Source organism: Ornithorhynchus anatinus, unplaced genomic scaffold (assembly GCF_004115215.2).
Source record: "Ornithorhynchus anatinus isolate Pmale09 unplaced genomic scaffold, mOrnAna1.pri.v4 scaffold_264_arrow_ctg1, whole genome shotgun sequence".
Taxonomy (NCBI): domain Eukaryota; kingdom Metazoa; phylum Chordata; class Mammalia; order Monotremata; family Ornithorhynchidae; genus Ornithorhynchus; species Ornithorhynchus anatinus.
In genome coordinates this window covers 900,091-927,246 of record NW_024396743.1, presented here as the reverse complement: position 1 = coordinate 927,246, position 27,156 = coordinate 900,091, and the positions used below count along the sequence as shown (strand labels likewise).

General features: G+C 62.6%; 2 protein-coding genes across 4 annotated transcripts; one reads left to right on the top strand and one right to left on the bottom strand.

Annotated features, from left to right (window-relative positions):
* The first annotated feature begins 51 nt into the window (after nt 1-51).
* UNC13D (unc-13 homolog D) lies at nt 52-13,469 on the top strand. Its single transcript, XM_029056839.2, has 33 exons — nt 52-154; nt 1,212-1,380; nt 2,381-2,419; nt 2,535-2,642; nt 3,019-3,078; nt 3,270-3,336; nt 3,584-3,770; nt 3,984-4,028; nt 4,166-4,234; nt 4,574-4,643; nt 5,369-5,473; nt 5,877-5,969; nt 6,066-6,166; nt 6,310-6,427; nt 6,544-6,668; nt 6,855-6,945; nt 7,265-7,315; nt 7,468-7,565; nt 7,821-7,872; nt 8,154-8,284; nt 8,486-8,606; nt 10,055-10,198; nt 10,290-10,388; nt 10,488-10,694; nt 10,873-10,941; nt 11,035-11,114; nt 11,491-11,593; nt 11,682-11,753; nt 11,930-12,013; nt 12,113-12,233; nt 12,336-12,459; nt 12,624-12,820; nt 12,985-13,469. Exons 1-33 carry the CDS (start codon nt 69-71, stop codon nt 13,080-13,082), a joined length of 3,384 nt encoding a protein of 1,127 aa, XP_028912672.1. The 5' UTR covers nt 52-68; the 3' UTR covers nt 13,083-13,469.
* On the bottom strand, nt 13,427-27,156 carry UNK (unk zinc finger). Of its 3 annotated transcripts, XM_029056841.2 has the most exons (15): nt 26,947-27,156; nt 20,380-20,589; nt 19,769-19,945; nt 19,502-19,632; nt 19,195-19,330; nt 18,988-19,105; nt 18,743-18,827; nt 18,506-18,648; nt 17,451-17,516; nt 16,852-17,026; nt 16,426-16,530; nt 16,078-16,251; nt 15,793-15,974; nt 15,374-15,652; nt 13,427-15,283 (listed from the first exon to the last, which is right to left on the bottom strand). In XM_029056841.2, exons 1-15 carry the CDS (start codon nt 27,048-27,050, stop codon nt 15,128-15,130), a joined length of 2,241 nt encoding a protein of 746 aa, XP_028912674.1. In that variant the 5' UTR covers nt 27,051-27,156; the 3' UTR covers nt 13,427-15,127. The 3 variants fall into 3 exon arrangements, with proteins under 3 accessions (XP_028912674.1, XP_028912675.1, XP_028912677.1); XM_029056842.2 differs by lacking the exon at nt 16,078-16,251; XM_029056844.2 differs by lacking the exons at nt 18,506-18,648; nt 18,743-18,827.

Here is a 27,156-nt window from a genome sequence, read left to right as displayed (position 1 = left end):
AGGCTCCGTGTGGGCTGTGTCCGCCCGTCCCAGGGTGTCAGAGTGGGGGGCAAAGGGGAGGTACCTGGATGTTTCTGAACGGCTCTGGAGGGCCTCATCCCAGGCCTCCTCGTCCACCCTTGGGCCTCCCTCTGGCCCCAGCTGCCAGCACCAGGTTGGTTCAGCAGCCGGGCCCCGCCCTGTTTTTGCCCACTAAGATTTCCCGCGCGTTCCTGGCCGGGGTCGGGGTCACCCAGGATCCAGTGGGTGAGCGGCACCGAGAAGGCCGAGCACGAGTCCGTAGTCTCAGCTTTGTGCCAGCTGGGTCCTGGCTGCCCCTTCCACCCTTCTCAGCCACTCCCTCCCCCCAGCCCCCGTCCGGCTTCCGCCCTCCTTTGCTGAGGGACGGTCCAGGTCCCTGGTCCGGCACCAAGAGGCTGGTGAAGGAAGTTCTCATCTGAAGTGGGGGTCGTGATTGGGGGGCCTCCCTCTACCCTGGGGGGGCTTTAGAAGTCTCCCCCTCTCTCCCCCCGACCCCGCTCCAAACACTTCCCCCTTTCCTTCCCCCTTCCTCTGGCCTCACCCCCACAGTGGCTTGCCACGGGCTGGCAGGGGGCCAGCAGTGACAGGCCCCGTCAGGGAAGGCAGGGCAGGGGGAGGAGGGGGCCCGGACGGGGCCTGGAGCCGGGACTGATGGTCACTGCATTTCCCTCTTTACCCTGCAGGGTGGGGCCGGCCAGGAACTGTGGTCAGGCAGGGGAGGGGGCCCGGTGGGCTGAACCCTCTGGCCGGGTGGGGGGAAGAGGAAAGTGCCCGCGGGGCCTCTTCCCTCCAGGCAATGCCACAGTCCCCCTGGCCGGCTGGTCACCGGCCGGTCGGTGCTGAGGGACTCGTAGAGGTGCTGGGCCGCACTACCGGTCGGGGGGGTGCCCCCTTCTCAGGCCACGGGGGGCTCCGGCCCCTGGACTTGGGGGGAGCGGGCACGGTCATCTTCCCTCCCTTTGTACCCTTTGCCCTTTCTCCAGGCCTGGCCGGGAAGGGGTCCTTCCCATTGGAGAAGAGGCTCACCTGCCCCTACTTGTGTCCCCCACTTGGCCCCCGGGGGAGGGGCCTGCCGGGAAGGAGGGGCCGGGTTTGGACGCCCCAGGCACTCGGCTCCAGCCGGCCTGGCACGGGGGATGGCGAAACGCGGCCCCCTCCGCTTCCTCCTCTTCCCCCGCCCCGCCGCGCAGGTGTCTTGCACAAGGCTGCGGGCTGACCGGAGGCCGGACGGCCGCGGCCATGGCGACACCCGCCCCTCGACCCCGGCTCCTTCCCCTCATGCGCCGCGCCATCAAGATAAAGCGCCAGCGGGGGCCGGCTGCCCTCCCCCAGTCGGGCCCCCCGCTGCCCAGCGCCGAGGTAGGAAGGCGCCCCGGGGGAGGGGGACACCGGGGGCGGAGTCTGGGCGGCCCCGGGCGCCGACCGGCCTCGGTGTCAGCGGGGACGGGCGCCGGGGGTAATTAGGGTAACTTAGGAGTGGCCTTTATCTGGGCCGGACACGACAGCATCAAACCGGACACTGCCTCCGCCCGAGCCTCAAGGCCTCAACAGGGAGGGAAGAGATCTTCCCCTCCTCCTTCACAGGGGGAAACGGTGACTTGCCCGAGGCCAGCCATTCGGCCAGCTGGGGTTGTCTCTATCTGTTTGCCGAATTGTCCATTCCAGGCGCTTAGTCCAGTGCTCTGCACATAGTAAGCGCCCAATAGATACTATCGAATGAATGAACCCACTCTCCTCCTCTTCCCACGGGCCTTCCCGTCCTTCCAAATCCCATCTCCTTGTTGGGTGGCGGGCTCAGGAAGGCCCGGGCACCCGTGGAAGGCTTGAGGCACCCCAGAGGTGGCTCTGGATGGGGGCTTGTACAGTGTGTCCGTGTCTATGTGTGTGTCCCCGCCGGTCGGCGGAGGCTTCCCCTCCCGATGCGGGCCCGAGGCCCCGCGCTTCCGCTGGGGCCCGAGCACCGCCGATAAGCCCCCGTGGTTTCCTCCCCGTGGGGAGGGCACGAAGGGAGGAGGGGCCGCGCACGGCACGGCACAGCGCAGCGCAGCTCCCCGGGTCCCCCGGGTCCCCCGGGTCCCCCGGCCCCATGGAGGCCGGCGACAGGCAGCCCCCGGGGAGCCCCGGCCTGGGCGCCCACGTGGAGGAGGTAGCCGGGGGCGGGAGGGGCACCGGGGGCAGCCGGGACCCCGGGCCGGGGGCCTCGAGGACACCCACTCTTCCCCTTCCACGGGGCCGGGCCGGGCACCGAGGCTGAGCCCCCGGGGGCCGCCGCTTCCCGAGGGGCAGTGAGAGAGAGGGGGCCGAGGGCGGAGGCCTCCGGCCCGCTCTTAGGAGGGCGGCCCCGCCCCGTCTCGTTCAGCAGATGGATCCCGCGCCCCACGGCTTTTCCCCGGAGGAGGTACGGGCCGGGGGGGGGGGGGGGAGGCGCGGGGGGCGGGCCTGGGGGGAGGGGGCGGGGGGCGTCCGGGGGGAGCGGCGGGGCCTGAGCCCGGGGGTCTCTGCGTGGCCCCCAGCGGGCACAGCTGTACGAGGAGGCGCTGTACACCGTCCTGCACCGCCTGGGCCGGCCCGAGCCCCACCACGTCACCGACCTGGACGACCTCTTCCGCTACCTGCAGGCGGTGAGACGCCCCCCACGACATCCCCCCCCCCCCCACCGGCCCATTTAGGGGAGGGGGTGCGGGGACCCCTCAGACCTGGTGCTTGGTGCCGCCGACCCCGTAGTGACCCTTCTCGATGTCCCGCGTCCCCTCCAGTGCCTGCCTTTAACCTGAGCCTGGCTGCCCTCGCCCCAGTGGACGGAAAGCCCCGAAAGGGCAGAGAGTATGGGCCTGCCTTCTGCTCTTCTTCCCGCAGCACTCACTACGGTGCTCTGAGCTCGGTAGTATTCAGTAAATACCTGTGCTCGATAGGCTGGTTAATGAGGAACACTGCCCATTCCCTCCCTGCCCTCCTGCCCCCCTACCAAGCCTTCTCCATCCCCTCACTGCCCCTCAGGCCTTTCACACGGAGCCTGAAGAACACAGGCAGCTGCTACACCAGGTTCAGAAGCTTGAGGTATCCCGATTGGGGGGGGCGGGGGGCGTGTCTGTGTTGGGGAGGCGATTGGGGGGGCCTGTCTGTGGTGAGGAAGAGCTTGGTGGGGAGGTGTCTGTGATGGGGAGGAGGTTGGGGGGGCATCTGGTGGGGAGGAGATCGAGGAGGGGTGAAGGATGACCGGACCGGTCCCTTTCGCCTTTGCCCCACAGAAGCCTGTGCTGTGTTTAAAGGCCACGGTGAAGCAGGCCAAAGGCATACTGGGAAAAGATGTCAGCGGTGAGCAGCCGGCCGACCCGGCTGGGGGGAGGTGGGACAAGCCGTGCCTAGTTGTGGGGTTGACCGGGGGGATCTTTGCAACAGCCTGGCGTCACCCGGCCAGACTCCTTGACTGCCCAACCGACTTCTGCTTCTGCCCCCCTGCTCCTCCAGTGTCCCAGCCCCAGGAGGCAGGACCCAGAGAAGGGGATGCTGCCGGGAGGCTGGGCCAGGGGCTCAGGCTGGGATCCTGTCCCCCATCTTGCAGGGTTCAGCGACCCATACTGCCTGCTGGGCATCGAGGGGCGGGGGGTCCCCGGGTCAGGGGACAGCCCTGGGCCCCAGCGGCGCCGGCAGAAGGCCGTGGTGCGAAACACCATTCCTGAGGACCAGACCCACCGCACCCAAGTCATCAACCAGACCCTCTGCCCCGTCTGGGACGAGACTTTCATCCTGTAAGGCTCCGCCCCTCCCTGGCCCCCAGCCCTGCCCACCCCCTTCCTCCTTCATCTCTCCCTCCCGGGGTTCTGGAACTCCTAGCCGGGCTTCACCCCAGATGTGGCTGCATTGTAGGGGCTGGGGGACTCCGGTGTGGTGGTGGTCTGGGCTCAGGGAGGGCGGGAACATGACTTCACTCTCTCTGCTCCCCTCCACAACCTCCCCCACAGGGAGTTTGAGGATGTAACCAGCTCCAGTTTCCACCTGGACATGTGGTGAGTGAATGGTGAGGGGTGGGGCTCGGCCTCCGGTGGAGGCCTATACGTGCTCGGGGCAGGGAGGGGGTCCTCGCACCTGTCTTCAGCCCTCCCCTTTTGTGTCCCTTCCCCTTCCCCCCGATCCTGCCGCCCAGGGACGCGGACGAGGTGGAGTCGGTGCGGCAGAAGTTAGGCGAGCTGACGGACTTGCACGGGCTCCGCAGGTGAGCCAACTTTGCAGCCATGGGCACCTGCGGGCAGAGGGGTATGTGGGGTGGAGGTTACCCACCTGGGACTCCTGGTTTTTGGTGCAATGCCCTCGAAGGCACTGCCAGGATTCTTGAGGTCGAAATACCCAAGTTTGGTCTGTCAGTGAGTCGAATGTATTTATTGAGCCTGTACTAAGTGCTTGGGAGAGTCCAATATGACAGTAAACAGGCACATTTCCTGCCCACAATGAGCTGACAGTCTAGAAGGGGAGACAGACATTAGTATCGTCCCCGACCCTAGCTTCCCCCCCGGCACCTGGCCTCTCAGTGTGTTTTTCTCTCTCTCGCCCCCAGGATTTTCAAGGAGGCTCGGAAGGACAAGGGGCAGGATGACTTCCTGGGGAATGTGGTCCTGAGGTTGCAGGTGGGGGCTGACGGGGCCCGGAGCGGAGCAGAGGGCACGGGGGTGGGGGATGGGGAGGCCAAAGCCGAGCCCCGCCCCCCGTCCCCTCCGTGAAGCCTTCCCTGATTCATTCTCTCATTCTCCCACCCCTCTTCCTGCCAACCCAACGCGCCCCCCCCCCCCCCCCGCCGGCTGCTCCCTTCCACGTTGGTTCATTCATCCTAAGATCCCCTCCAGTCTCACTGGGGCCCCCCTGCCTGCCGGTCCTCGTTCTACCGCCCGCTCTCACTGTCGGGCAGGCTACCAGTTGTCTTTTGGGCTGGCTGTGCTTTGGGCCTGAAAGCACCCTGAGCACAGGGACTGTGTCCTGCTGATGTCTTCTCCCAAGTGTTCGGTACAACTCTGTGTGCCCAGTAGGCATCCAAGTCATGCTACTGATTGAGGTGGAAGGCTTTTTTTAATGGCATTTGTTAAGCACTTACTATGTGTCAAGCACTGTTCTAAGCACTGGAGTAGGAACAAATTTATTCAGTTTGGACACAATCCCTGGCCCACGTGGGGCTCACAGCCAAAGTAGGAGGTGTTTATTTGGGGGTGAGGGCGTGGGAGACACCCTGGGTCCTGATGGTGCCCCTGCTGCCCCCTCAAGAGACCAGAGAGCTGACCCAGGACCCCCATGTGTCTGCCCCCCCCCGCCCCCTGGCTCATCCTGGTGTATGTCCCTCCATGTGTTCATCCCTGGGCAGGACCTACGTTGCCGGGAGGACCAGTGGTACCCGCTGGAGCCCCGGACAGAGACATACCCGGACAGAGGGCAGTGCCACCTGCAGTTCCTGCTCATCCACAAGCGGGTATGTGGTGGGGGCAGGAGAGGAGGATGGGAGGAGTGTCACTGTGTCAACCTCTCCCGCTGCCCAGTGATCCCAGAGTCCTGGTGGGCTTGGACACCCCCTCCACCCTAGGCCCTAACCTCCAGGGCCGATGCCCTCCTGTGAGAGGCAACAGAGAACAGCTTGGAGTTCCTGTTTCTAGTCCCCTTTTCCTCCCATGGCCTGCTGGGTGACCTCAGGCAAGTCACTTGTCCTCCCTGGGCCTCAGTCTCCTCATCTGTAAAGTGGGTAAAAGATTCCTGCCCTCCCGTCCTCGGGGGCTGTGAGCCCCGTGTGGGACAGGAAGGAACGGTGCCCGCTGAGACTAGCCGGGTATGGGCTTGGTGCCCGGCACGGAGTAATGGCTGCGAACGAACGGTTGCAGAGGGCCACCGCTCTGAGCCGCAGCCAGCCCAGCTACACCGTGCACCGCTGGCTCCTGCAGCAGTTGGTCTCCCACGAAGTCACCCAACACCAGGTACGTAGGTGTGGAGGGGGCACCGAGGGCGGGGCCGACATGGCATCCTTCCTGGCGATGGCCCTGTGGTCCCCACCTCCACACCCCCTTCTACAGGCCAGTACCTCCTGGGACGGGGAGCTGAGCGCTCAGGCCTCCACCATACTCTTCCTCCACGCCACGCAGAAGGACCTGTCCGACTTCCACCAGGCCATGGCGTGAGTGGGCCCCCTCCCCGAGGGCCGCCGCCCCCCGGGTGGGTCCCCCCCTTCGGCCCCCGGTCGGGCAGGGTGGGCGGAGTCGGGAGGGAAGCGGCCTTGCCGGGCCGCTGGGGCCAGCGGGTGCCCGTTGCCCGCTGCAGGCAGTGGCTGGCGTACAGCCGGCTGTACCAGAGCCTGGAGTTCCCCGGCAGCTGTCTGCTCCACCCCATCACCAGCATTGAGTACCAGTGGATCCAGGGCCGCCTCAATCCCGAGCAGGTGGGGCCTGCAGCCGAGGGGGCCGGCGCCCGGGTGTGAACGGGGGTCCAAGGGGAGGGTCCCCCCGCCCCGAGGGCTGAAGCCATGCTGTCCTGACCCCACCCCGCTCCCTGCAGCGGGCCGAGCTGGCCACGTCCTTCAGCTCATTGCTGGCCTACGGGCTCCGCCTGCTGCGGAGGCTTCGTGACGTCTTCCCTCTCTCAGCCCCCGGTTCCCCTGCCCGGCTCCAGTCCCTGCTCAGGTCAGCCCTGCTCCTTTGACCCGGGTGGAGTGGGGTGGGGGAGCGGGGAGCGGGCCGGGCCAAGGGCTGGGAGGGAGATGCGTGTGGCACTTTAGCTGGAGATGGGCAGGGAGAGGTCAGAGGGGGCGAGGGAAAGAGCCCGCTGGCAGGAGAGGCGTTCCGGACTCGGGTCCTTCTCACCCGCAGGGTCCTGGTGCAGATGTGCAAGATGAAGGCGTATGGGGAGCTTTGCCCGGACAGCACACCCCTCCCCGAGTTGGTCACTGATGCGCTGCGGGTAACAGCCTCCCCGCCCTCCTGCCCTTCCCTGTCCCTGCTCCCTTTTCCCTCCCGAGGCTCCCCCTCGGTCCCAAGCTCTGACTGCTGCTTGAGATGGGAGGGTCCTGGAGTCCCCGCTCCGCCACCCCACTCTTCTGGAGACTCCCGAGTTGTAGGGGCCGGAAGGCCTCCGCCTCCCTTTTCCCATTCCACGCCCCCTCCACCTTCTCCCCTTCATTCCTCTCTTCCTCCCCGTCCTCCTTCTGGGCTCGCGGCTCTGCCTCCGGCCGACCTGGAAGTGAGGCTGCGTCACGGTCTGACTGGCACTCTCTCTGCAGGTGGGCACCCGGGAGTGGTTCAACATGCAGCAACATCAGCCCATGACGCAGGTGCCAGGCGGCGGGGGGATTCGGGAGGGCCCGTGGCCGGGAGAGGGGAAGCGGGGCGGGGGCCTGGGGTGGGTGGCAGTTACCTTGGATGCCAGGGGAGGACGGATCAGGGTCCTCTCCTGGAGTCCCCCTGGTGGGAATCTTGTTTCCAGGAGGTGCAGGAGATGGGCAAGGCGGTGCTGAACTCGGTTCTGGAGGTCACCGGGGCCCTGCAGCAGACCTTGCGCACCTGGAGCAAAGTCTTCAGCAAGTGAGAGAGGCTGGGCCGGGGGCATGCGGGGTCGGGGGCACGGAGGGAGGTGGGGGAGTGGGGCCCCGGGGGGCATAGCGGTCAGAGGTGCCCGGGAGAGAAGCTCCCCAACCCCCTAACTCAGCCCTTCTAGGCCCTGATGTTTTGTATGTATTATCTACTGTGGGTGCTTAGCACAGGGCTTGACCCAAAGTGAGTGCTAAAGAAATCCCAAATGGCTGGCTGACTGACTGACTGACTTTCTCTCTCCTCCAGCGCCCTGAAGATCGATATCTTCTCTATAACCTTCCTCGAGCTCCAGGAGCAGGTGAGCCGAGCCCCTCCTCCCCTGCCCACCTTTTGTCCTCCTTTTCCTTCTCCTCCTACTCCCCTCCCTCTTCTCTGCCTTTCCTTCCCCTTCATCACCTCTGGCCTCTGGCTTCTCCCCCTCCCCCCGCCCCGAGGACTGAGCTTTCCCACCAACTGATCCTCCCTGGATCCAGCTGAACGTTGCCGCCTCCCCATCCCCCAACCCCCCACCCCCACCGCCCCCGGATTCCCGCTCCATCGGTCCGCCACTCCTGACTGCTGTGGGCTGTGGCCGGGCAGGTGGCCCAGCAAGTGCGGGAGTACACGTCCACAGCCGGGCGCCAGGTGTCCCCGGAGGTCGGGGAGAACCTTTTCCAGCTCTACATCAGCCTCAAGGAGCTGCACCAGCTGGGTGGACACCTGCCCCGCAGGTGTGTGTCTTTGGGGGCGGGTGACGGAGATGAAAGGCCACCTGTCTGTGGGTGTCTGTCCTCAGGATGGGCGGTGGGGACCCACGGCCATGGGAATAGTTGGAAAAAAGCTGGGGAGAGGTGGGTAGGGCCGACTGGGTGGAGGCTCCAGGGGAGCCACGGAGACCCTGGGCAAAACCGCCGGCCTCCCTCCCCTACCAGGGACAGTCCCCTGGCCCTGGATGGCTTCCAGCGTTGGTTCCAGCCGGCCATCCCCTCCTGGCTGCAGAAGACCTACAGCGTGGCCCTGGCCCGGCTGCAGCGGGCCGTGCAGATGGACATGGTACGGGGCTGGGGGGCGGGCCCGGCTGGGGGGCTCTGCGGAGGAGCCGGGCTGAGTGGTGAGGATGTCTATTGGTCTTTTTCCAATCAACTGATCGATGGTGTTTATCGAGCACTTAGTACCGAGCACTGAATTAAGTGCTTGGATTTAGCAGACACGATCCCTACTCTCGAGGAGCCTACAATTTAAAGGGGGAGATGGATATTAAAATAAATGGTAGGGGAAATGGCAGAGTATAAGGATGTGGACCGAAGCGGTGTGAATTTCAGTGTGCTTAAAGGGGAGCACAGACCCAAGTAGACAACATTAGGACAATGTAAGAGGGAGAGAGGATTTATGGCATCTTTTAAACACTTGCTGGATACCGGGCGCTGGACTGGGTAAGAGGGAGAATACCTGCTCCCAATCCTCAAGGGGCTCCCCGCCGTCTTATGAGGTAAGGAGCCAAACGGGGAGACGGGTTGAAGCTGGGGTCACCCGTGAGCTCCGAGCCGGACAGGGCCGGCCTGGCCTGGGGATTATCCGTCCCCCTTCCCAGCGGTCAGAGGCTCCGGACCTCGGGCTCGGAGGCTCTCCCGTAGTCTCCTCTCTCCCGCTGCTCCCCAGCTCATGCTCTCTGCTCCTCCTCATCCCACCTTCTCCCCCTGGTCCTATTTCCTCCCCAGATCCCCACACTCCAACTCATCTGCTTTTCCCCAGTCATGTTTGTTCACCACTGGCTCTCCAAGCACCACCATCCCCTCTCCACAAAACTCCAGTGTCCTCATGAGCACCTACTCTACTATTTAAATACTTTCCACACTCGCTGTCATAATTCCCCCGGCCCTGATTTTTGAGATGGTAATACATTATTTTTGTAAGCAGTGATAGCCACTTGGAAGAGTCCAACAGATTGCATCTCTTTATAGTCTAGAGTCTGTACCTCTCTCTTGCCCCCTCGCCTTTATTTTTATTCTTTTTTTCTCTTGTTCCTATTATCGCTAGGCCCGCTAGACCCGCATAACAACCTCTCTCTCTTCGTCTGGGGTTGCCAAAAATATTCAGTTTATGCAAATAAATAAGGTGTCTATTCTAACTATCTGTCCATTCCCTTTTCCCTCCTTGCTGTAATGTATTTGGTCTGTCTCCTCTGCTAGACTGGAAGCTCCTCGAAGGTGGGGATTTTGTTTTGATGACGTTCCCCTCCCCCGCAATATTGTACTCTGTCTAGTACTCTACCTGCAATAGTTGCTCGGGAAATACTATCGATCAATTGGAGCATAATCAGGGCAGGCCCCCCTGGAGGAGGTGGGCTTTCAGGAGGCTCCCGATGTGGGGAGAGCTGGCGTGCGGCATTCTTGGTGTGCGGGAGGGCCTCAGTGAGAGTCGGTGTGGGCCCGGCTACCTGCGGGGGGAGGGGCTGGGGCCAAGGCCAGGCCCCTGAGCCCCTCCCTGGCTCGGCCCCGCAGCTGGTGCCCCTGGGCGAACTCAGCAAGCACAGCACGTCGGCGGTGGATCTGTCCACCTGCTTCGCCCAGATTGGCCACACGGCCCAGCAGCTGGACTGGCCGGACCCCGAGGAAGCCTTCATGATCACGGTCAAGTTTGTCGAGGTGCAAGGGACACCCCCGCCCCGGGCCGCTCGATTCGCAGGCCATCCAGCTTCACCTACTGCCCCCGCTCACCCTTTCCTTTCCCCTGCAGGACACCTGTAAGCTGGCCCTGGTGTACTGCAGCCTGGTCAAGGCCCGGGCCCGGGAGCTTTCCGACGGCCACAAGGACCAGGGGGAGGCGGCCAACATGGTGAGAGCCCAGACCGGGGAGGGGACGTGTTCTTGGGGTGCCCATGGGTGGGAAAGGGGCTGGGGGCTGAGGCCGGTCCCTCTCACCTCCTCACCGCAGCTGTGTGTGGTGGTGAACAACATGGAGCAGCTGCGGCTGGTGGTCTTACGGCTGCCAGCCCAGCTGCGGTGGGAGGAGCTGGAGCAACGGACAGAGGCCGTGCTGGAGCCGGGGCAGCTGCAGCACACCCTGCACGCGCAGCTGCGGGGAGCCCTGGCCGGGCTGGACCACGAGATCCGCAGCGGTGTCCACACGCTGGCCCAGGAGGTGACCTGCCCCCACCCTGCCCCGCAACGCCCCAGACGCCCCCGTTCTCCAGCTCCCCGATGCTGGGACCTGGCTGGTCCCCTCTGGTCCCTGACTCCCCGTCCCGGCCCCTGACCCCTCCCCGCCCCCCATCCCAGGCACTGACCCCCGTCTCTCTCTCGACCCCGGGGTCCCGCAGCTGGAGGTTGGCATCGCCAAGCACATTCAGAAGCTGCTGAGCTCCAGTGAGGGGACCCTACCCGAGGATGTGAGTGTGGGGCTCGGGGCTCGGGCCTGGCAGGGAACCTGAGGGGATGGGGATTGGTCGTGAACCCCCCTCCCCGGCCCCTCCCCGCTACAGGCCATCCTGCCCCTGATGAAGTTCCTGGAGGCGGAGCTGCAGTACATGAATGGGAACCTGGTGCAGGAGAACTTCAACAGGTCTGGAGGGAAAGGCTGGGCATGTGTCCGTCCTGCCCCGTTCCCCACCCCCCTAACCCCCCATCCCTGCTACCGCCTGCCCCCCATGCCCCTGGACCCTGCCAGGGTTCTGTGCCCAGCCCCGGACTCAATCCAAGACAGGATGGAGAGGGAGAGCGGGGAATCTGGTCCCCATCTTAAAGGAAAATGCAGCCCAGAGATGCTGAGCACCATGCACAAGCTCACACAGCAGGTTGGGGGCAGAGCTGGAGCTGGACCCCTGGGCTCCCAGCCCCGAGCCCTTCCCCACAGGCCATAATGTCTGCCCCTTCCCCGCCCTCCGGGGAGCCCCGCAGTCCCTCTGATGGTCTCATCCCTGCTGTCTGGGGCCCTCCAGCCTCCTGGCGCTGCTCTGGTCTCACACGCTGACGGTGCTGACGGCTGCTGCCTTCCAGCCCCATCCGCCCTCCGCCTACCGCAAGCTGTACATTGCCCTCAAGGTACCCTGCGGGGAGGGAGCGCCCGGGGCTGGGGAGGGGGCATGAGCGGGTGGGGGTGGCCCGGACCGACCCTGCTGGTCTCGCTCAGAACCTGGAGCTCTGCTTCCACGGCGAGGGCTGCGGCCTGCCCACCGAACAGCTGCACACCATCCCCTTCCACGTGAGTCTTAGCTTGGGGGGGCGGGTGTGTGTGTCAGGAGGGGGCGGGAAGGGGAATATGGGACAGATCCCATCCCCCACCTTGCTCTGGACATCCCGTTCACCCCCCCCCCCCCCAGCGGATATGCTCGGGGTCTCCGGCCAAGGGGGCTGACTGGTCCCCATCGCCCACCCCAGGTCCTGCAGGAGGAACTGGAGCTCCGGGCAGCCTCCAGCCACGAACTGATCCAGCGCTACTTCAGCGGCCGCATCCAGAATCAGGTGAGACCCGCCCGGAGGCCCCCTCCCCCTCCTTCCTGCAGCCCCCAGGGCCCCACCCTCCGGAGCCACAGCCCCTCATCTCCTCCGGTGCGCCCGCAGCTGGCCGTGACCTCGGAAGAGTTTGGTGCCATCACGGTTAAGGTGTCGTACCGGCCAGCGGAGCAGAAACTGCGGGTGGAAGTTCTCAGCGCCGTCAACCTGCTGCCCCTGGATTCTGACGGTGAGCGGGGCCCCGGCCTCCCCGCGGGCCGTGGGGGTCCCGGGGAGACAGCGGGAAGGCTGGCCCGGTCCATCCTGGTCATGCCCGGTCCCCTCCCCATAGGCTCCAGCGACCCCTTCGTGCAGCTGACCCTGGAGCCCCGCCACGCCTTCCCGGAGGTGGCTTTGCGTCAGACCCAGCGCCGCAAAAAGGAGCTGCATCCGCTGTTTGACGAGGCCTTCGAGTTGTGAGTGACCCTAGGGGCCCAACCCCCTGCCACCCAGGGCCGCTTACCAGTCACTCCCTGTGTGCAAAGCACTGGACCAAGTACAGGGGCGAGCACCAGCCCAGGGTCTCTGGGCTGGAGGCCTGGCTCCCAGCCCGATCCCCCTGTGCCCACTGTGTCCTCAGCCTGGTGCCCACAGAGCCGTGCCAGCGGGAGGGGGCCTGCCTGCTGCTCACCGTGCTGGACCACGACACGCTGGGGTCCGACGACCTGGAGGGAGAGGCCTTCCTGCCCCTGAGCTCCGTGCCTGGGTTGGGCGGGGCCCCAGAGTCTGGCCCCGTGCCCCAGACCCGCCTGCCCCTCACTCGTCCCAGCCCTAGTGGTAATTGGGCCTGGGCACTGGGCTGGGGGTGTGGGGGGGGGAATAGAGGGGCTGAAAGAGGTTGGGCAAGTCCAGTGAGAGGAGGGGTGAGGGCAGAGGATTTGAGGGCAAAGAGAGGAGGAGTGACTCTCACTCAGCCAGGCTCTCTGCTCCCCGTCCCCTAGGTGACCCGATCCTGAAGCTGCTGGAGAGTCGGAAGGGCGACCGGGAAGCCCAGGCCTTCGTCAAGCTACGACGGCAACGGGCCAAGCAGGCCCGGTAGCGGGCGGCTCGGACCCTGCCGGGCGGAAGGTGGAGGCGGCAGAGGCCTGGCGGTGGATCCACCGTGGCCGAGCACCCAGCTGGAGATGGCGCAGCCCGGAGCAGAGCGGCCCGGCTCAGACACAGAGGAGCCACGTGCCAGGTTACATGTTCACCCTGGGCCCAGCCGCCCTGTTGCACAAGCGGGTGGAGCTGTGCGGGAGAGCAGCTCTAGATTCTTGCAGGGCAGTGGAGCCTCGGCAGCCCACTGTGTCAGGTTGGGGGAGCAGCGTGGTGCCCCCCACCCCCCCCCCCCCACTCAATCCTCCCCACCACCTCTCCCCAGTCAGACACGGGCCAGCTGCATTTTCTTAGCAAAAAAATAAAAATTTATTGTCCTCTTAAAAAATCCATCCTGCTCTTTGCTGCGGAGAGCCAGCCGCCTCCCTGCCAGTTCCACTCTGCCCACCTGTGCCCAGCCCCAGGCGGAGGTCCGAGCCAGGGCCGCAGGGCAGGAAGAGGTCGGGCGAGCCACCCTCCTCCCTCTCCGCAACCCCGGACCCCAGCGGCCCTGGCCCCTGCTGGGGGTGGGGAGGGTCTCTTCCCGCCACCCCCCGCCCCCAGTGACCCAGACTCCCAGAATACCTGTGCTGGAACTGCCACTGCACCTGCCCTCTGGACTGAACCACGCTGCCCTACGCCTTGGACACACCGGCATCCCGGACTTCCTGGCACTGCCGCCTCTAAGCATGTATGTTAACCCTTCCCGGTCTGGGAAGCTCCCTCTCTTTCTCCCCCAAACCCCCTCCACTGCTGGTAGCTGCCCTTGGGGGGGAGTTGCAGGGGTCTAAAGGAGGGGCAGCACCCCCTCCCCATCTGTCCTCCTGCTCCCCATGCTCCATCTCTCTCACCCACACATACACATACACACACACATGCACGCTCGCTCTCTCTCTCTTTCAGACCCATACTGGACTCCCATGGGAGTGAGAGCAGGGTGGACTCTCACGCATGTTTCCCCTCAACCTTAGGCAGTGGGAGCACAATAAATACTGCTGGCGAACAGGCCGCCCCAACACACACTGACACAGCTGCACACACCACACACATGCACACAGGCCCCTCTGCCCAGAGCCTGATGCCAGGGGTCCCCCTCTCTGGCTGTAGGTTCCCCCCCCCCGCCCCGCTGCCCAGCCACACACCTACTTACCCACTAAGGAAATGGGAGAGAAGGGCAGGGAGGTGCCTGCTCTGTGTGGGAACACAACCCCACAAAAACCCTTCCCACAGCCAGGCAGCAGAGCGTGGGGTGGAGGACGGGAACTGACAGAATTGTGTTGATTCAATCTGTTTCCCCACTTGTAAAGAGAGTGTAGGGGTGGGTGTGGAGAATGCCTCACTGAGCCCTCCCCACACGCCGGGCCAAGAGGAAGGATACCACGGCCACAGCCCGGGTCCCTTCCACCAGCCCATGGCTCAGGTTGGAGGAAGTAAGTCCTCCCTCCCGCTGCCCCCTGAGCGATCAGGGTGGGAGGCTGCCCAGAACCCCGCTACCTCCTCCCACCCCCAGGCTGGCTGGTTTGACTCTACTGCCCTTTTCCTAACACAAATTTGGTCAAATCCTCAAGCCCCTTTGAGTGCTGAGGGTAGTGAGGGGGGCCTGCTGGCCAGGCTCTGGACCCAGGGGTGGTCCCTTCACCACTCTACACACACACACACACACACACACACACACACACACACCCCACCACCGGCCCCCGCGGCCTTCCCCTTGGGGGGGGTCAATGGCCAGCCCAGTCAGCCCCAGCCACCTACCCCAGGCCTGACCTCTTCAAAGTGCTTGTAACTACCTCTGCTTTAAGCATGTGCCCACCTCTCTGTACAGATATATATATATATATATATCTACAGATCTATAGATATATATATATACATATAGATACACACATACACACACACTCACAGACAGCCGCCGCGTGCACACGCACGCACACGGACACATATGTACACGGATATCTACTTTAAGCAGCTCCGCGGCGGACGGGCGGGGACGGCGGGCAGGCGGCGTCAGGAGGGCGGGGGCTGTGGGCGCGGGGAGCGGCAGACGGGACAGTCGGCCTCCTGGGCGCACGGTTCGCACAACACGGCGTGTTGGCAGGGCAGCACTACCCGCTTCTGTTCTTGACACTTGAGGCAGGTCTGCGAGCGCAGCTGGAACACGGCCTGTGGCAGACGGGGGTGGGGAGGGGGTGAGCTGCCACCGTCGCCCTCAGCCTGGCTCCCGCCAGGTTGCGGGGGGTGTGGGGGACTCACCTTGTCCACCTTATCCAGGTTGGAGCGCAGTTGCTGCTGGAGGCCGTACAGGGTGGCCAGAGGCAGGGCCTCCAGGTCGGAGAAGGAGCGCGGCGGGGCCGGAGGGTCCGCGGGGTCCGGGGGGTCCCGCCCGCTGTGCAGCCGCTCCAGGTCCCCCTGCAGCTTCCTCACCTGCTGCTCCAGGGCGTCCCGTTGCCCCCGCGCCACCTCGCACTCGACGCCCGCGGCACTGGCGCGCTCGCTGGCCTCCTCGGCCTCCTTCTTCCAGGCGTCGCAGGCCTGCGGAGCCCGGCACAGGAGCATCTAGCCCCCTCCCTCCTCCCCGTCTTGACACATTGCGGGGGCACGTGGGGAGAAGAACAGGAGGGACCGTCCCCGTCGGCCCCCACGCTTCGGCCCTCCCGGCCCCGGCCCCGCACCTGCTTGGCCTGTTTCCACGACTCCTCCCACTGCTTGATGGTGCCGTTGGCTTCTTCCAGCTCCTGGCGGAGGCGGGCCAGCTCAGCGGCCCCCAGGCCCGACGGGAGGGCGGGGGATGTGCCGGGAGAGAAGCTCCCCGAAGGGAAGTGCTCCCAGATGCTGCTGCTCATCCCATTTAAGCCTGGGAGGGGGAGGGAGGAAGCGGGTCAGGGCTGCCACCCCCTGCCGCTGGCACTGTGCCCGCTCCCTGCCCACCCGGCCCCCCCACCCCGCCAACCTCTCACCCAAAGAGCCGTGGGGCGCAGAGGCCCCCAGGAAGGGGCTTTCGGACTGGGGCTGCTGCAGAAAGTGGGAGGACAGGCTGAGCGGCGGGGAGGGGGAGGCCGAGTGGAAGGAGGCGGAGCTGCCCAGGGAGCGGGGGATGTTGACCGGAGCGGAGCTCTGCAGTAGACTCCCGCCTGGAACAGAGCCGGGGGTTGGGGGGGGGGGGGGGGGGGGGAAGGAAAGGTGTGGGGGCGGGGAGCGCAAGGTCAAGGGGGCTGGAGGGGAGCCGGGGCGGGCCTCCCTCAGAGCTTGGGGAGCTGTGAGCCTTCTGGAGGCTCAACCTTTGCCCCACCCCCCCGGCCACGCACCGATCACGATGCCGCCGCCCGTTGGGGGCACGGGGCCGCTGTCGAACGTCTTCTCAAGGGCGGCCACCCCGAACTCGGTGAGGTCCAGATCATCCAGGGCCGACTCTGGCAGAGAGAGCGGGTCCCACCGTCACGGGCCGGGCCTCGCTCCGCCCCGCCGTCAGCTGGGCGGCCCCCCGGCAGTCCCGGGGAGGGTGGGGCAGCGGCATGGGCCGAGGCCCGGCAGGGAACAGGGATGCACCCCACCTGATCCCTGGCCGTCACGAGGGGGAGGGTCGAGGTGGGGGGGCCCCGTTCCAACCGCCCAGCCCAACAGCAGTCCCAGGCTCTACATTTCTCCCCTGCCCCCCACCCCCCCAAAAGCCACTCTGCCCCAGACTCCGCCGGGAAGGTGGCCCTCGCTGCCTGTGTCCCGTCAGCAGTTACCTATGACAGACTCGACCGTGTCGCTGGTGGGGTAGAAGGGCAGGGCGTTGGCGTTCATGCCGGGGGCGCTGCTGGTGCCCGCGGGGCTGGGGGGTGTGGCTGCCAGGCTGGAGGTGAGACTAGAAGAGATGCCGGAGGTGAGGGGGCTGGCCCCGGGGAGAAGGCCCAACAGCTCCTGGAACGAGACAGTTAGGAGGAGGGAGTGAAGCGGAGGTGGCGACAGCGGCAGGCAAGGGGTTACTGAGCCGGGCAGCAGGTGAGGGGAGAGACGGAACGAGGCTCTGGTCCTGGCCCCAAGGGGCAAGGCGGACGCAGCCCAGAGATCCCAAATGGCAGAAATCCCCGCCTCCTCCGTTCGGACTGCTGCCACTGGTGCGGGCTGACAAGCTAAGTGCCCCTGGCCATTACAATGAAGGGGTAGGGAAAGGCTGCCCAGGAGGCAAGTGTGGGGCAGATTTAAACAGGAGGTGGCAGGGATGGGGGGAAGCTGACCCACTCCCCTTGGGTTATGGGTATCCCCAAGGATGGGGAGCGCCCAGGCCCTCGGCCCCTCGGGCGGGCCGGCGCCAGGGCGGGGGGCGAGCGGTCGGGGGCCATACCTGTTGGGACTGCCGCGGGGGCTGGTCTTGGCTCCTGGGTTCCAGGGGGTGCGGTTTCAACTTGGCCTGCACAAGCAGAGCAAGTGGGCACAGGTGGGCAGGGATGGAGCAGCCTCCAGCGGCCGTACACCCACCCGCAGGAACGGGCACTCTCTACTCCTGGCCCACGCCGATCCCGGGCCAGAGAGAAGGCCGAGTGATGAGAGCAGGGGCCCAGGGACCCCCGCCCCGAAGCCGGACGACCTCCACGACAGCCTTGTGGCCTTCTTCCTCCGTTACAGTCAATCTGTCAGATACACTGGGTGCCAGCTGGGGTGGGGTCAGCAAATGACTCAATCCCTCCGTCAGTAGCATGTACCGAGCGCCGACTGTGCTCAGGGCCCTGCACCGAGCACTTGGGAAGACTACCGTAGAGTCAGCGGACATGATCCCTGCCTCGTGGTACTTCCATTCTACCGGCTGCCGAGCGCCGTACCAAGCCAAAGAGAGAACCTAATGGGGTTAGCAGACACAGGCCATGCCCACGAGGATCTTATGGTTCAACAGGGAGACACACAGAATTTTGGAAAGGAAGGAAAAGAGAACTGTCATGAGCGTTCAGGAGGACGCCTGCACAAAGTCGGCGCTCAATAAATACGACTGACGGATCGATCTGCCGCTCTGACCCCATCAGCCCAGGGTACTCAGAGCGGAGAGGCCCTGCCCCTGCCCCGGAGCCTGGCCCACGGTGGCAACCCACCAGGCCAGGTGTGGTCCGTGGGGACTGAAAGCTGAAGGGCTGGGGAAGATCGGGGGTGCGGGAGGGGGAGGCAAGAAGCGGATCAGAACCCAGGAAGAAGAGGAGAGACAGAGGGATCGGGAAACTGAAGGGCCGGGGAAGATCGGGGGCGGGACGCAGAGGGGACTGGGGAACCGGGGCCTAGGAAGAAGAGGGGAGGGGGAGGGAGACGGAGGGGGAGGGGAGGACTGTGGGGCAGGGAATTGAGGGACTGGGAAGGGGCAGGGAGGCAGGAAGCGGAGGGGAGCCCCCCACTCCACAGCCCACAGCCACGTACACTGCTGAGGTCCGGGGCGTGGGGGCTGGAGGGACTGGCGGGGACCGAGTCTCCGGCCGCAGACGGCACAAACAGCACGGGGCCGGCCTGGGTGGGGCTGGGCACGGCCGAGGGCGGCGGCAGGTCGTCCCCCGGCGGGGGCTCTGTGGGAGACACAGGAGGGTGGGGAGGAGTCGCCTCGCCCCCGCCTTCCCGGGGTCCCGGCCCCGCCCGGTCCCCCAAAGCCCAGGCACGTACGGTCCACGTGGGCGAAGGCACAGAAGGGTCCTCGCGGGCAGCTGCCCGACTGCTGCATGTCATTGCACTTGGTCGACTTGTATATCTGGTGGGGGAGGAGGAGTTCTGTCCACTCGGCGGGGGTCTCCCCCATACACCCCCCCCGTGCCTCCACGACACGGCTCCAGTAGCCCGGCCCCAGCCGGGACCCGCCCCTCTGCCCTCTCCGGGACCCCGTGTCCGGGGGCACTGGCCCGCGCCCCTACCTCGGGGTGGAACTGCTGCTCGGTGCGGGTGTGGCAGTGCTGGCAGGCGTCCCCGTGCTCGCACTTGCTGGGGTCGCCCCACTCGTCTCCGTGCTTCACGCCGGGGCATGGCGAGGACCTGGAGGGGAGGGAAGAGGGTCAGCGGCCCCATCCCCGCAGGCTGGGTTCTCCCCCAACCCCGCGCCCCCCCCCGGCAGCGGGCAGCACCTGTATTTGTGCTTGCGGGGGCTGCGGCGCCGGTCCTTGCTGCTGTGGTAGTAGGGGCAGGCGTAGCCCTGGCGGCACAGCCGGGGGGGCTTCTTGCACAGCTCTGTTTTGTAGTTGCCCAGCACGTAGGCAGTGTCTGGTGGGGGGAAGGGGTCGGTCGTCAGGCCACAGTCTCACCTCTGAGAGGCCCCACCGGGTCAGGAGGGTGACTGGGGGGGGGTGGTGGCAGCTCAGGGACCCTTATCCCTCGCCCTCTCAACCTGCCGTGGCCCTTCCCCCTTGTCCCCCCGCCCCAACCCCTCCTCACCCTGCCAGCGGGGCTCCTCGCTCAGGATCTTCTCAATCATGATGTGACTAGCGGCCAGGGCCGACTGCCCCTCGCCAGCTGCCTCTGCCACCGCCTGGCCGTTCTGCAGGGCCTCCATGGCCTGCAGCTCCCTGCCAGGGGAGGGCAGGGGGGACGGACGGACGGACAGACAGGAGAGGGTGAGAGCCGGACCGAGGGGCTCAGGGTTGTGTCATCCCGGTGGGCTCTGCTCCCTCCCCCCGGCCCTCCCCCAGCCCGCCGGCCCACCTGATGTCATAGACGGGGGAGCGGAGGTCGTGGGGGCCGTGGGCGAAGGCGCAGTGGGGCCCGTTCTTGGCGCAGTGCCCCTTCGAGTCCGTCTCGTGGATGCAGATGCCGGTTTTGTAATAGCGCAGGTGGTAGCGCCGCTCCGTGTCTCCTGTGGTTCTGTGCAGGAACGGGCACCTGCCACGGGCAAGAGGGGCCGTCACCCCAGATGCACGGGCCGCCGCCCCCCATATGCCGCCCTCCCGGCTCCTCCACCGAGCCTGTCCAGATGGGCCTTGCGAGGCGGCCCAGCAAGCCTGTGTTTTGTGTGCGACAGGGTCGCTGCTGGGAACCCTTTGGCCGTTTGTGGCTTCTTGGTGTGGGTCGGGGGGAACACGCATTTCTCTGGAGGACGGGAGAGGCACGGGCCCTCACATGGCTGCCTGGAAAAGCCCCTAGAGGTCCTGGCTGGTCCAGGGCACCACGACGGGGTCTGGAATGCCAGATGCTCCTGGGCCGTGGCAGGAGGTGGGGACCGGAACCCAGGTGCGCTGGGCTCCGTCCCTTCCCCTTGACCACCCGGGCTCCGCATCCACCCCCCCGAAGCCCGCCGGGGGGAGGGGGTGACTCACTCATCTCCCTCCGGGCAGAGGCCAGTGGTCTCGTCGTACTTGGTGCAGTAGATGTCGGGGCTGTAGTTGAAGGCCCCGTCGCGGCGGCGGACGGAGCGGCGGCGACGCTGGTTCACAAAGTGCCAGTGGAAGCAGCTGTACGGACGGTGCTGGGCGCACTTATGCTGCACAAACAGCGGGCACTGCTCCGTGCGGAACTCCTTCAGGTACCTGGCGGGGAGCCGGAGGGGGCAACTTCGAGAGTCCGTGTCCCTCCCAGAGCTCCAGTCCTGCCCTGCCCGAGCCACCGCGGAGGGCACGTGCCCTGCTCGGCAATGGCTGACGGACAAGGCGAGGGCGTCGCATGCCGCCCACTGCCCTGTCAGGAAGCTGCTCGCGGTGCCCACTCTCCCGGTCGACCTCTTTGCCGGGCATGTGGCTGGGCCTAGGGGACCGGGCTGGGGCACAGATGGCTCGGGGTAAGCCATCTGGATGCCATCCTCGGGCTCAAAGGGGGTACTGCTGCCAGGGAGGGCCGCTCCTCGGGTTGGGGGCGGGGGCGTGACCGGCTTGTCCCCCACAGCTTTGCAGGCTTGTCAGCGGCCCACCCTCGGGCCTTGGCCCTCGGCGGACGGACAGACCGACCGACCACAACACACTCTCCAAGGGTGACCGCTGGGGACCTTGTCTCCCTTGTCTTTTTTTTTTTAAATCAATATATATGAAGTGCTTACTCTGTGCCGACCCCCAGCTCACGCCCTCCCTCCTCCAATCCGACAGACCACCGCCCTCCCCAGCTTCAAAGACTTCCTTGAAGGCCCATCTCCTCCAAGAGGCCTTCCCAGACTAAGCCCTCCTTTTCTCTTCCCCCATTCCCTTCTGCGTCGCCCTGACTTGCTCCCCTGGCTCTTCCCCTCTCCCAGCCCCAAAGCCCCTATGTCCATATCTGTCATTTTATTTCCCCCTTTGCTTTCCTCCGCCCCCGGGGGTCCCAGTCCCAAAGCACTCATGTCCATATCTGTCATTTTATTTATTTGTAATTATGTCTGGCTCCCGCACTCTAGACTGTGAGCTCATTGTGGGAGGGAATGTCACTGTTTATTGTTGTACTGTACTTTCCCAAGCACTCAGTACACTGCTGTGCAGCAGTAAGCGCTCAATAAATCTGACTGACTGAATCAATGAATGAATGTGCCAGGCACTGTACTAAGCGCAAGCTTACCAGGTTGGACACAGCCCCTGTCCCAGGTGGGGCTCATAGTCTTCATTCCCATTTTACAGACAATTCCGACGGGTGAAGGAGCCGAGATTAAAATCCGGGTCATTAAAACCCAGGTCAGTCTGACTCCCAGGCCCGGGGCTCTATCCACTGGGCTATGCTGCTTCTGCATAAGAAGCTGTGAATTGGCCTGAAGCGGACTTAGCCAGAGAGTCTGGGGGCAACTCCTAGAGGCTCCCCCACCAACTCTGTTATAGCATACTCTCCCAAACGCTTAGTACAGTGCTCAGCACACAATAAGCACTCAATAAATAATAATTATGGTATTTGTTAAGTGCTTACTATGCGCCAGGCACTGTACTAAGCACGGGGTGGATACAGGCAAATCAAGTTGGACACAGGCCCTGTCCCCTGGGGCTCATGGTCTTAACCCCCATTTTACAGAGAAGGTAACTGAGGCACAGTGAAGTGACTTGCCCAAGGCCACTCAGGAGACAACATTTTCCGGGATTAGAACCTATAACTTTCTGACTACCAGGCCCAGGTTCTATCCACTACACCACACTAATTCTGGTATTTGTGAAGCACTTAATGTGTGCCAGGCACTACACTGAGCACTGGGGTGGATACAAGCAAATAGGGTGGGACACAGAGCCTGTCCCACGTGGGGCTCTCAGTTCCAATCTCAGTAAATACCACTGATTGAGACTTTCTTAACAAAGAAGGAGTGAAACCCTAACTTGGCCCCTTCACAGCTAAATTACAGGTGAAAATCGTGAAAATCCTGGCTACCCTGCAACGCCTATCATTTTTCAAAACAAACCAACAAACAAACAACAACTACAAAAAAAACCCACAAAAGTTCTGCCCCATCCCCGGGGCAGAAATTTATGTTTCTCCATTGCATAAATGCCTCTACTGATGGCCCATCCATCTCCACATCAAAAAGAAACTTCTCGCAGACCAGCTTTCTTCCTCCTCCCTATCCTCACTCTATTCCTACTATACCCCAGGCCACACATATCGCACCTCTTAACACCCACACAAAAATACAAACTGTCAACTCAATGGTGCTTCCAGTGACAATGTATGGATCCGAAAGTTGGACGGTGAAAGAAAAGGAGAGAAAGAACATCGATTCTTTTGAAATGTGGTGTTGGAGGACTGCCCGAAAGACAAAGAGATGGATTTTGGAGCAAATTAAACCAAAGTGGTCTTTGGAAGGCCAAATGACTTAGATTAGCATATTTTGAACACATAATCAGGAGGACTAATTCTCTGGAGAAGACACCAATGCTCAGAAAAGTTCAGGGAAAATGTGGAAGAGGCACTCCAGCAGCTAGGTGGATGGAGACCATAACAATGATAACGGAGGAACCGTTTAAACAGTTGGGGCTTACGGCAGGGGACAGGACGGTCTGGAGAAAGTATATCCATGGCATCAGAAACGACTGGACGGCACTTAATAATAATAATAACACAACCTACTCACCGTCTCTTGGAGGCCTTCCCTTAGATTTGCACCGTTTTATTATTCATCCCGCCTTCAGCCCTCATCCGCATAGCACTAAACCGCACTTTAGACTTTAGTGTCTCCCCCTCTAGACTGTAAATTCCTTGTGGGCAGGAAAATGTCTACCAACTCTGTTGCACTTAGTACGGTACACTGCACATAGTAGGAACTCAATAAATATGATGGATCGATCGATTGACTGATTGAGTCTGTTGTGCTTTCCCCAGGGCTGGGGGCGCAAGCAATCCCCTCCTTGCTGCTGCCACTTTAGACTGTAAGCTCATTGTGGGCATAGAATGTGTCTATTTATTGTACTCTCCCAAGTAAGCACTCAGTAAATACTACTGAATGGAGGCCTGCTCTGCCCCGTAGAGGGGTGGGGGTGCCAACCGGTCCCTTGCCAGGCAACTCTGAGGAGAAGGCGCTGCCATTTCGCCCCGATTTCTCTGCCTGGCCCTGGCTTTGAGCTGCCCGTCCCAAACACCATCCGACAGGTGTCTATGGATTGAGGGGGAGCCTGGCTCGGGGGAACGTAGCTGGGTGTAGCTGGGTTCCGCTGCCAAAAAGTTTGTTGGCCGCCCCGGGGGACGATGGCCTGCATTTGATTCCTATATTAAACAGTCCGTTGTTACTTTTCAGCTGTTTCGCCTTGCTCCCTTGCTTTATCTTTTATCCAAAACAGTCCTACTTAGACTGTGAGCCCTATGCGGGACAGGGACTGTGTGGGTCCAACCTAGTTCACTTGTTCCTTCTCTGGGGCTTAGAACAGTGTTTGTCACAACTGAAGCTATTAACAAATACCACTAAAGGAAAAATAAAGTTTATCTTTTCACCGAAAACCCTGTCCTCTTTTGACTTTCCCAATACTGTAGACAACACCACTACCATCTCTGACTCACAAGCGCTGGTATCTTGACAGTGTCCTCGACTCATCTCCCTCGTTCAGGCTGTCACCGAATTCTTTCGGTTCTACCATCACAACATTTCTAGAATCTGCCCTTTCCTCTCCAAACTACCACACTAATCCAAGCACTTATCTCCCGCCTTGACTACTGCATCAGCCTCCTCACTGACCTCCTTGCTGATCTCCCCCCTCCATTCCGTATGTCACTCCACTGCCCACATTATTTTTCTATAAAAAAAATAAAACCAAAAAAATTCAATACATAACTCCCCACTCCTCAGGAACCACCGGTGGTTGTCCATCCATCTCCACATCAAACATAAACTCCTGGCCCTCGGCTTTATGGCACACTCAATCAGCTCTCGCCCTCCTACCTTCCCTCATTGATCTCCTACTACAACCGGACCTACACACTTTGCTCCTCTAACGCCAAACTATTTTCTCTACCACATTCTCATTATTCTACAGCTGACTCCTTGCTTACATCCCCTCCCTGGCCTGGAACTCCCTCCCACTTCGTATCCAAAGAGACCACCTCCCTCCCCACCTTCAAAACCCCCCCTAAAAATCACATCTCCTAGAGACCTTCCCCCAAGCCCTCATTTTCCCTTCTCCCTCTCCCTTCCTTTCATTCAATAGTATTTATTGAGCGCTTACTATGTGCAGAACACTCGGATCTGTATCCTTAAGCACTTGATATTCACCCCACCCTCGGCCCTAAAGCACAGAAGCAGCGTGGCTGAGTGGAAAGAGCGCAGGCTTGGGAGTCGGGGGTCATGGATTCTAATCCCCGCTCCGCCACCTGTCCGCTGTGTGATTTTGGGCAAGTCACTTAAGTCCTCAGTGCCTCAGTGACCTCATCTGTAAAATTCATTCATTCATTCAATAGTATTTATTGAGCACTTACTATGTGCAGAGCACTGTACTAAGCGCTTGGGATGAACAAATTGGCAACAAAATGGGGATTGACTGAGACTCCTGTGGGACAACCTGATTACCCTGTATCTACCCCAGTGCTTAGAACAGTGCTTGGCACATAGTAACAAATACCAACATTATTATTATTTTGCACATCACCCTACACATCCATGATTTAGTTCATAATCTGTCATTCCCTCTAGACTGTGTAAGCTTCTTGTGGGCAGGGATGGTGTCAACCGGCTGTATTGTATTGTACTTTCTAAAGCACTTAGCCACAGTGCACATTGGAAAGAGCACGGGCTTTGGAGTCAGAGGTCATGAATTCGAATCCCAGCTCTGCCACGTGTCAGCTGTGTGACTCTGGGCAAGTCACTTCACTTCTCTGTGCCTCAGTTACCTCATCTGTAAAATGGGGATTAAGACTGTGAGCCCCACGTGGGACAACCTGATTCCCCTGTGTCTACCCCAGCGTTTAGAACAGTGCTCTGCACATAGTATGCGTTTAACAAATACCAACATTATTATTATTAGTGCAGTGTGCCCATTAGGTGCTCAATAAATATCATCCATCTGTTGATTATCCACATCCTGCCTCCCGCCTTCATTGTCTACACCCATTTTTGCCTGTCTCTATTAGACTGCAAGCTCCGGGACAGGAGGGCACCCGTGCCTGTCCCATAACGATGCCGTCAAGCCCTTCCCCTAGGACCGTGCACCGTAGCATAGAGAAGCAATGTGGCTCAGTGGAAAGAGCCTGGGCCTGGGAGTCAGGGGCCGTGGGTTCTAATCCCCACTCTGCCCCTCATTGGCTGTGTGTCTTTAGGCAGGTCAATTCACTTCTCTGCACCTCAGTTACCTCATCTGGAAAATGGGGATTAAAACTACGAGCCCCATGTGGGACAAACTGTACAAGAACAGTGCTTGGCACCGAATAAGAGAAGCAGCGTGGCTCAGTGGAAAGAGCATGGGCTTGGGAGTCAGGGGTCATGGGTTCGAGTCCCGGCTCTGCCACTTAATAATAAGAATAATGTTGGTATTTGTTAAGCGCTTACTATGTGCAGAGCACTGTTCTAAGCGCTGGGGTAGATAGAGGGTAATCAGGTTGTCCCACATGAGGCTCACAGTCAGGAAACTGAGGCACAGAGAAGTGACTTGCCCACAGTCACACAGTTGACAAGTGGCAGAGCCAGGATTCAAACCCATGACCTCTGACTCCCAAGCCCGGGCTCTTTCCACTGGGCCACACTGCCCTTGCCAGCTATGTGACTGTGGGCAAGTCATTTCACTTCTCTGTGCCTCGATTCCCTCGTCTGTAAAATGGGGATGAAGACTGTGAGCCTCACGTGGGACCCCCTGATGACCCTGTATCTCCCCCTGCGCTTAGAACAGCGCTCTGTACATAGTAAGCGCTTGACAAATGCCAACATTATTAACAAATACCAGGTGATTAGTAGTGGACTGATGGGCCACCCCTTCCACCCCACAGTGTGGGGGGAAAGTGACTCGCCCAGGGTCACCGGGCAGGCCCGGCAGGACTGGAACCTGCCAGGCGCCATTTTTTATTTTTATTTTAAGAAAAGACCGAGGGCTTCTGGCTTGGGGAGTCTACTTTTGAAACTCCTGGGCCGGGCTTTCGTCGCCTGATTTTAATCTCCTCAGAACCCGCGGTTGGGCCGCGGTGAGGCGACGTGGGCGGGGGCCGGGTTCGACGGGACCGGTGTCCGTCGGTTTCCCGTCGGGCGGGGCCGGGAGGGGGAGGGGGTTGGGTCATGTGGGTGCACGTGCGTTTGTGTTTTGGGGGGCTCGGACTCCCGGGGCCCCGAGGCCTCGACCGCCGGGCGCCGGGGGCGGCCGCCTCGCCTTTCCCGCCTCCTCGACCGGCCCCGGCAGGTTGGAACCGGTCTGGGCCGGCCGGGGGGGGGGGGGGCGGGGGGAGGGAAGGAGGAGGCCGCCTCGCGCTCTCCCTGCGCGCGTGACTCACGCTGGCCGCTGACGTCAGGCGTGCGCGCGCGGCGGGGGGGCTCTACGTACGTGTAGTGCTGCGGTTTCTCGGGCTGCGCCTGCAGCACCTGGGCGGTAGCGGCCGAGGGCGCCGAGGAAGCCGCGGGGCCGCCGGGCCCGGGGCCCTTCGACATGGTCCTGTCTTCCTGCCTCTCCGCCGCACCCCTTTTATTATTCAGCTTGCGCGGTCCGCGCCGAGGGCTCAGTGCGCCTGCGCCGCGCCATGAGCCCGCCAAGACC

Bases quoted from the DNA above. Each gene is read 5' to 3' on its own strand.
- UNC13D (XM_029056839.2), top strand. From the start codon at position 69: ATGTTTCTGAACGGCTCTGGAGGGCCTCATCCCAGGCCTCCTCGTCCA. The intron at 2,420-2,534 runs GTACGGGCCGGG...CGTGGCCCCCAG, and splicing joins ACGGCTTTTCCCCGGAGGAG to CGGGCACAGCTGTACGAGGA. The intron at 8,607-10,054 runs GTACGGGGCTGG...TCGGCCCCGCAG, and splicing joins GGGCCGTGCAGATGGACATG to CTGGTGCCCCTGGGCGAACT.
- UNK (XM_029056841.2), bottom strand. From the start codon at position 27,050: ATGTCGAAGGGCCCCGGGCCCGGCGGCCCCGCGGCTTCCTCGGCGCCC. The intron at 18,649-18,742 runs GTACGTGCCTGG...TGTCTCCCACAG, and splicing joins TGCCTTCGCCCACGTGGACC to AGCCCCCGCCGGGGGACGAC. The intron at 16,531-16,851 runs GTAACTGCTGAC...TCTCTCTGCCAG, and splicing joins CACGGTCGAGTCTGTCATAG to AGTCGGCCCTGGATGATCTG.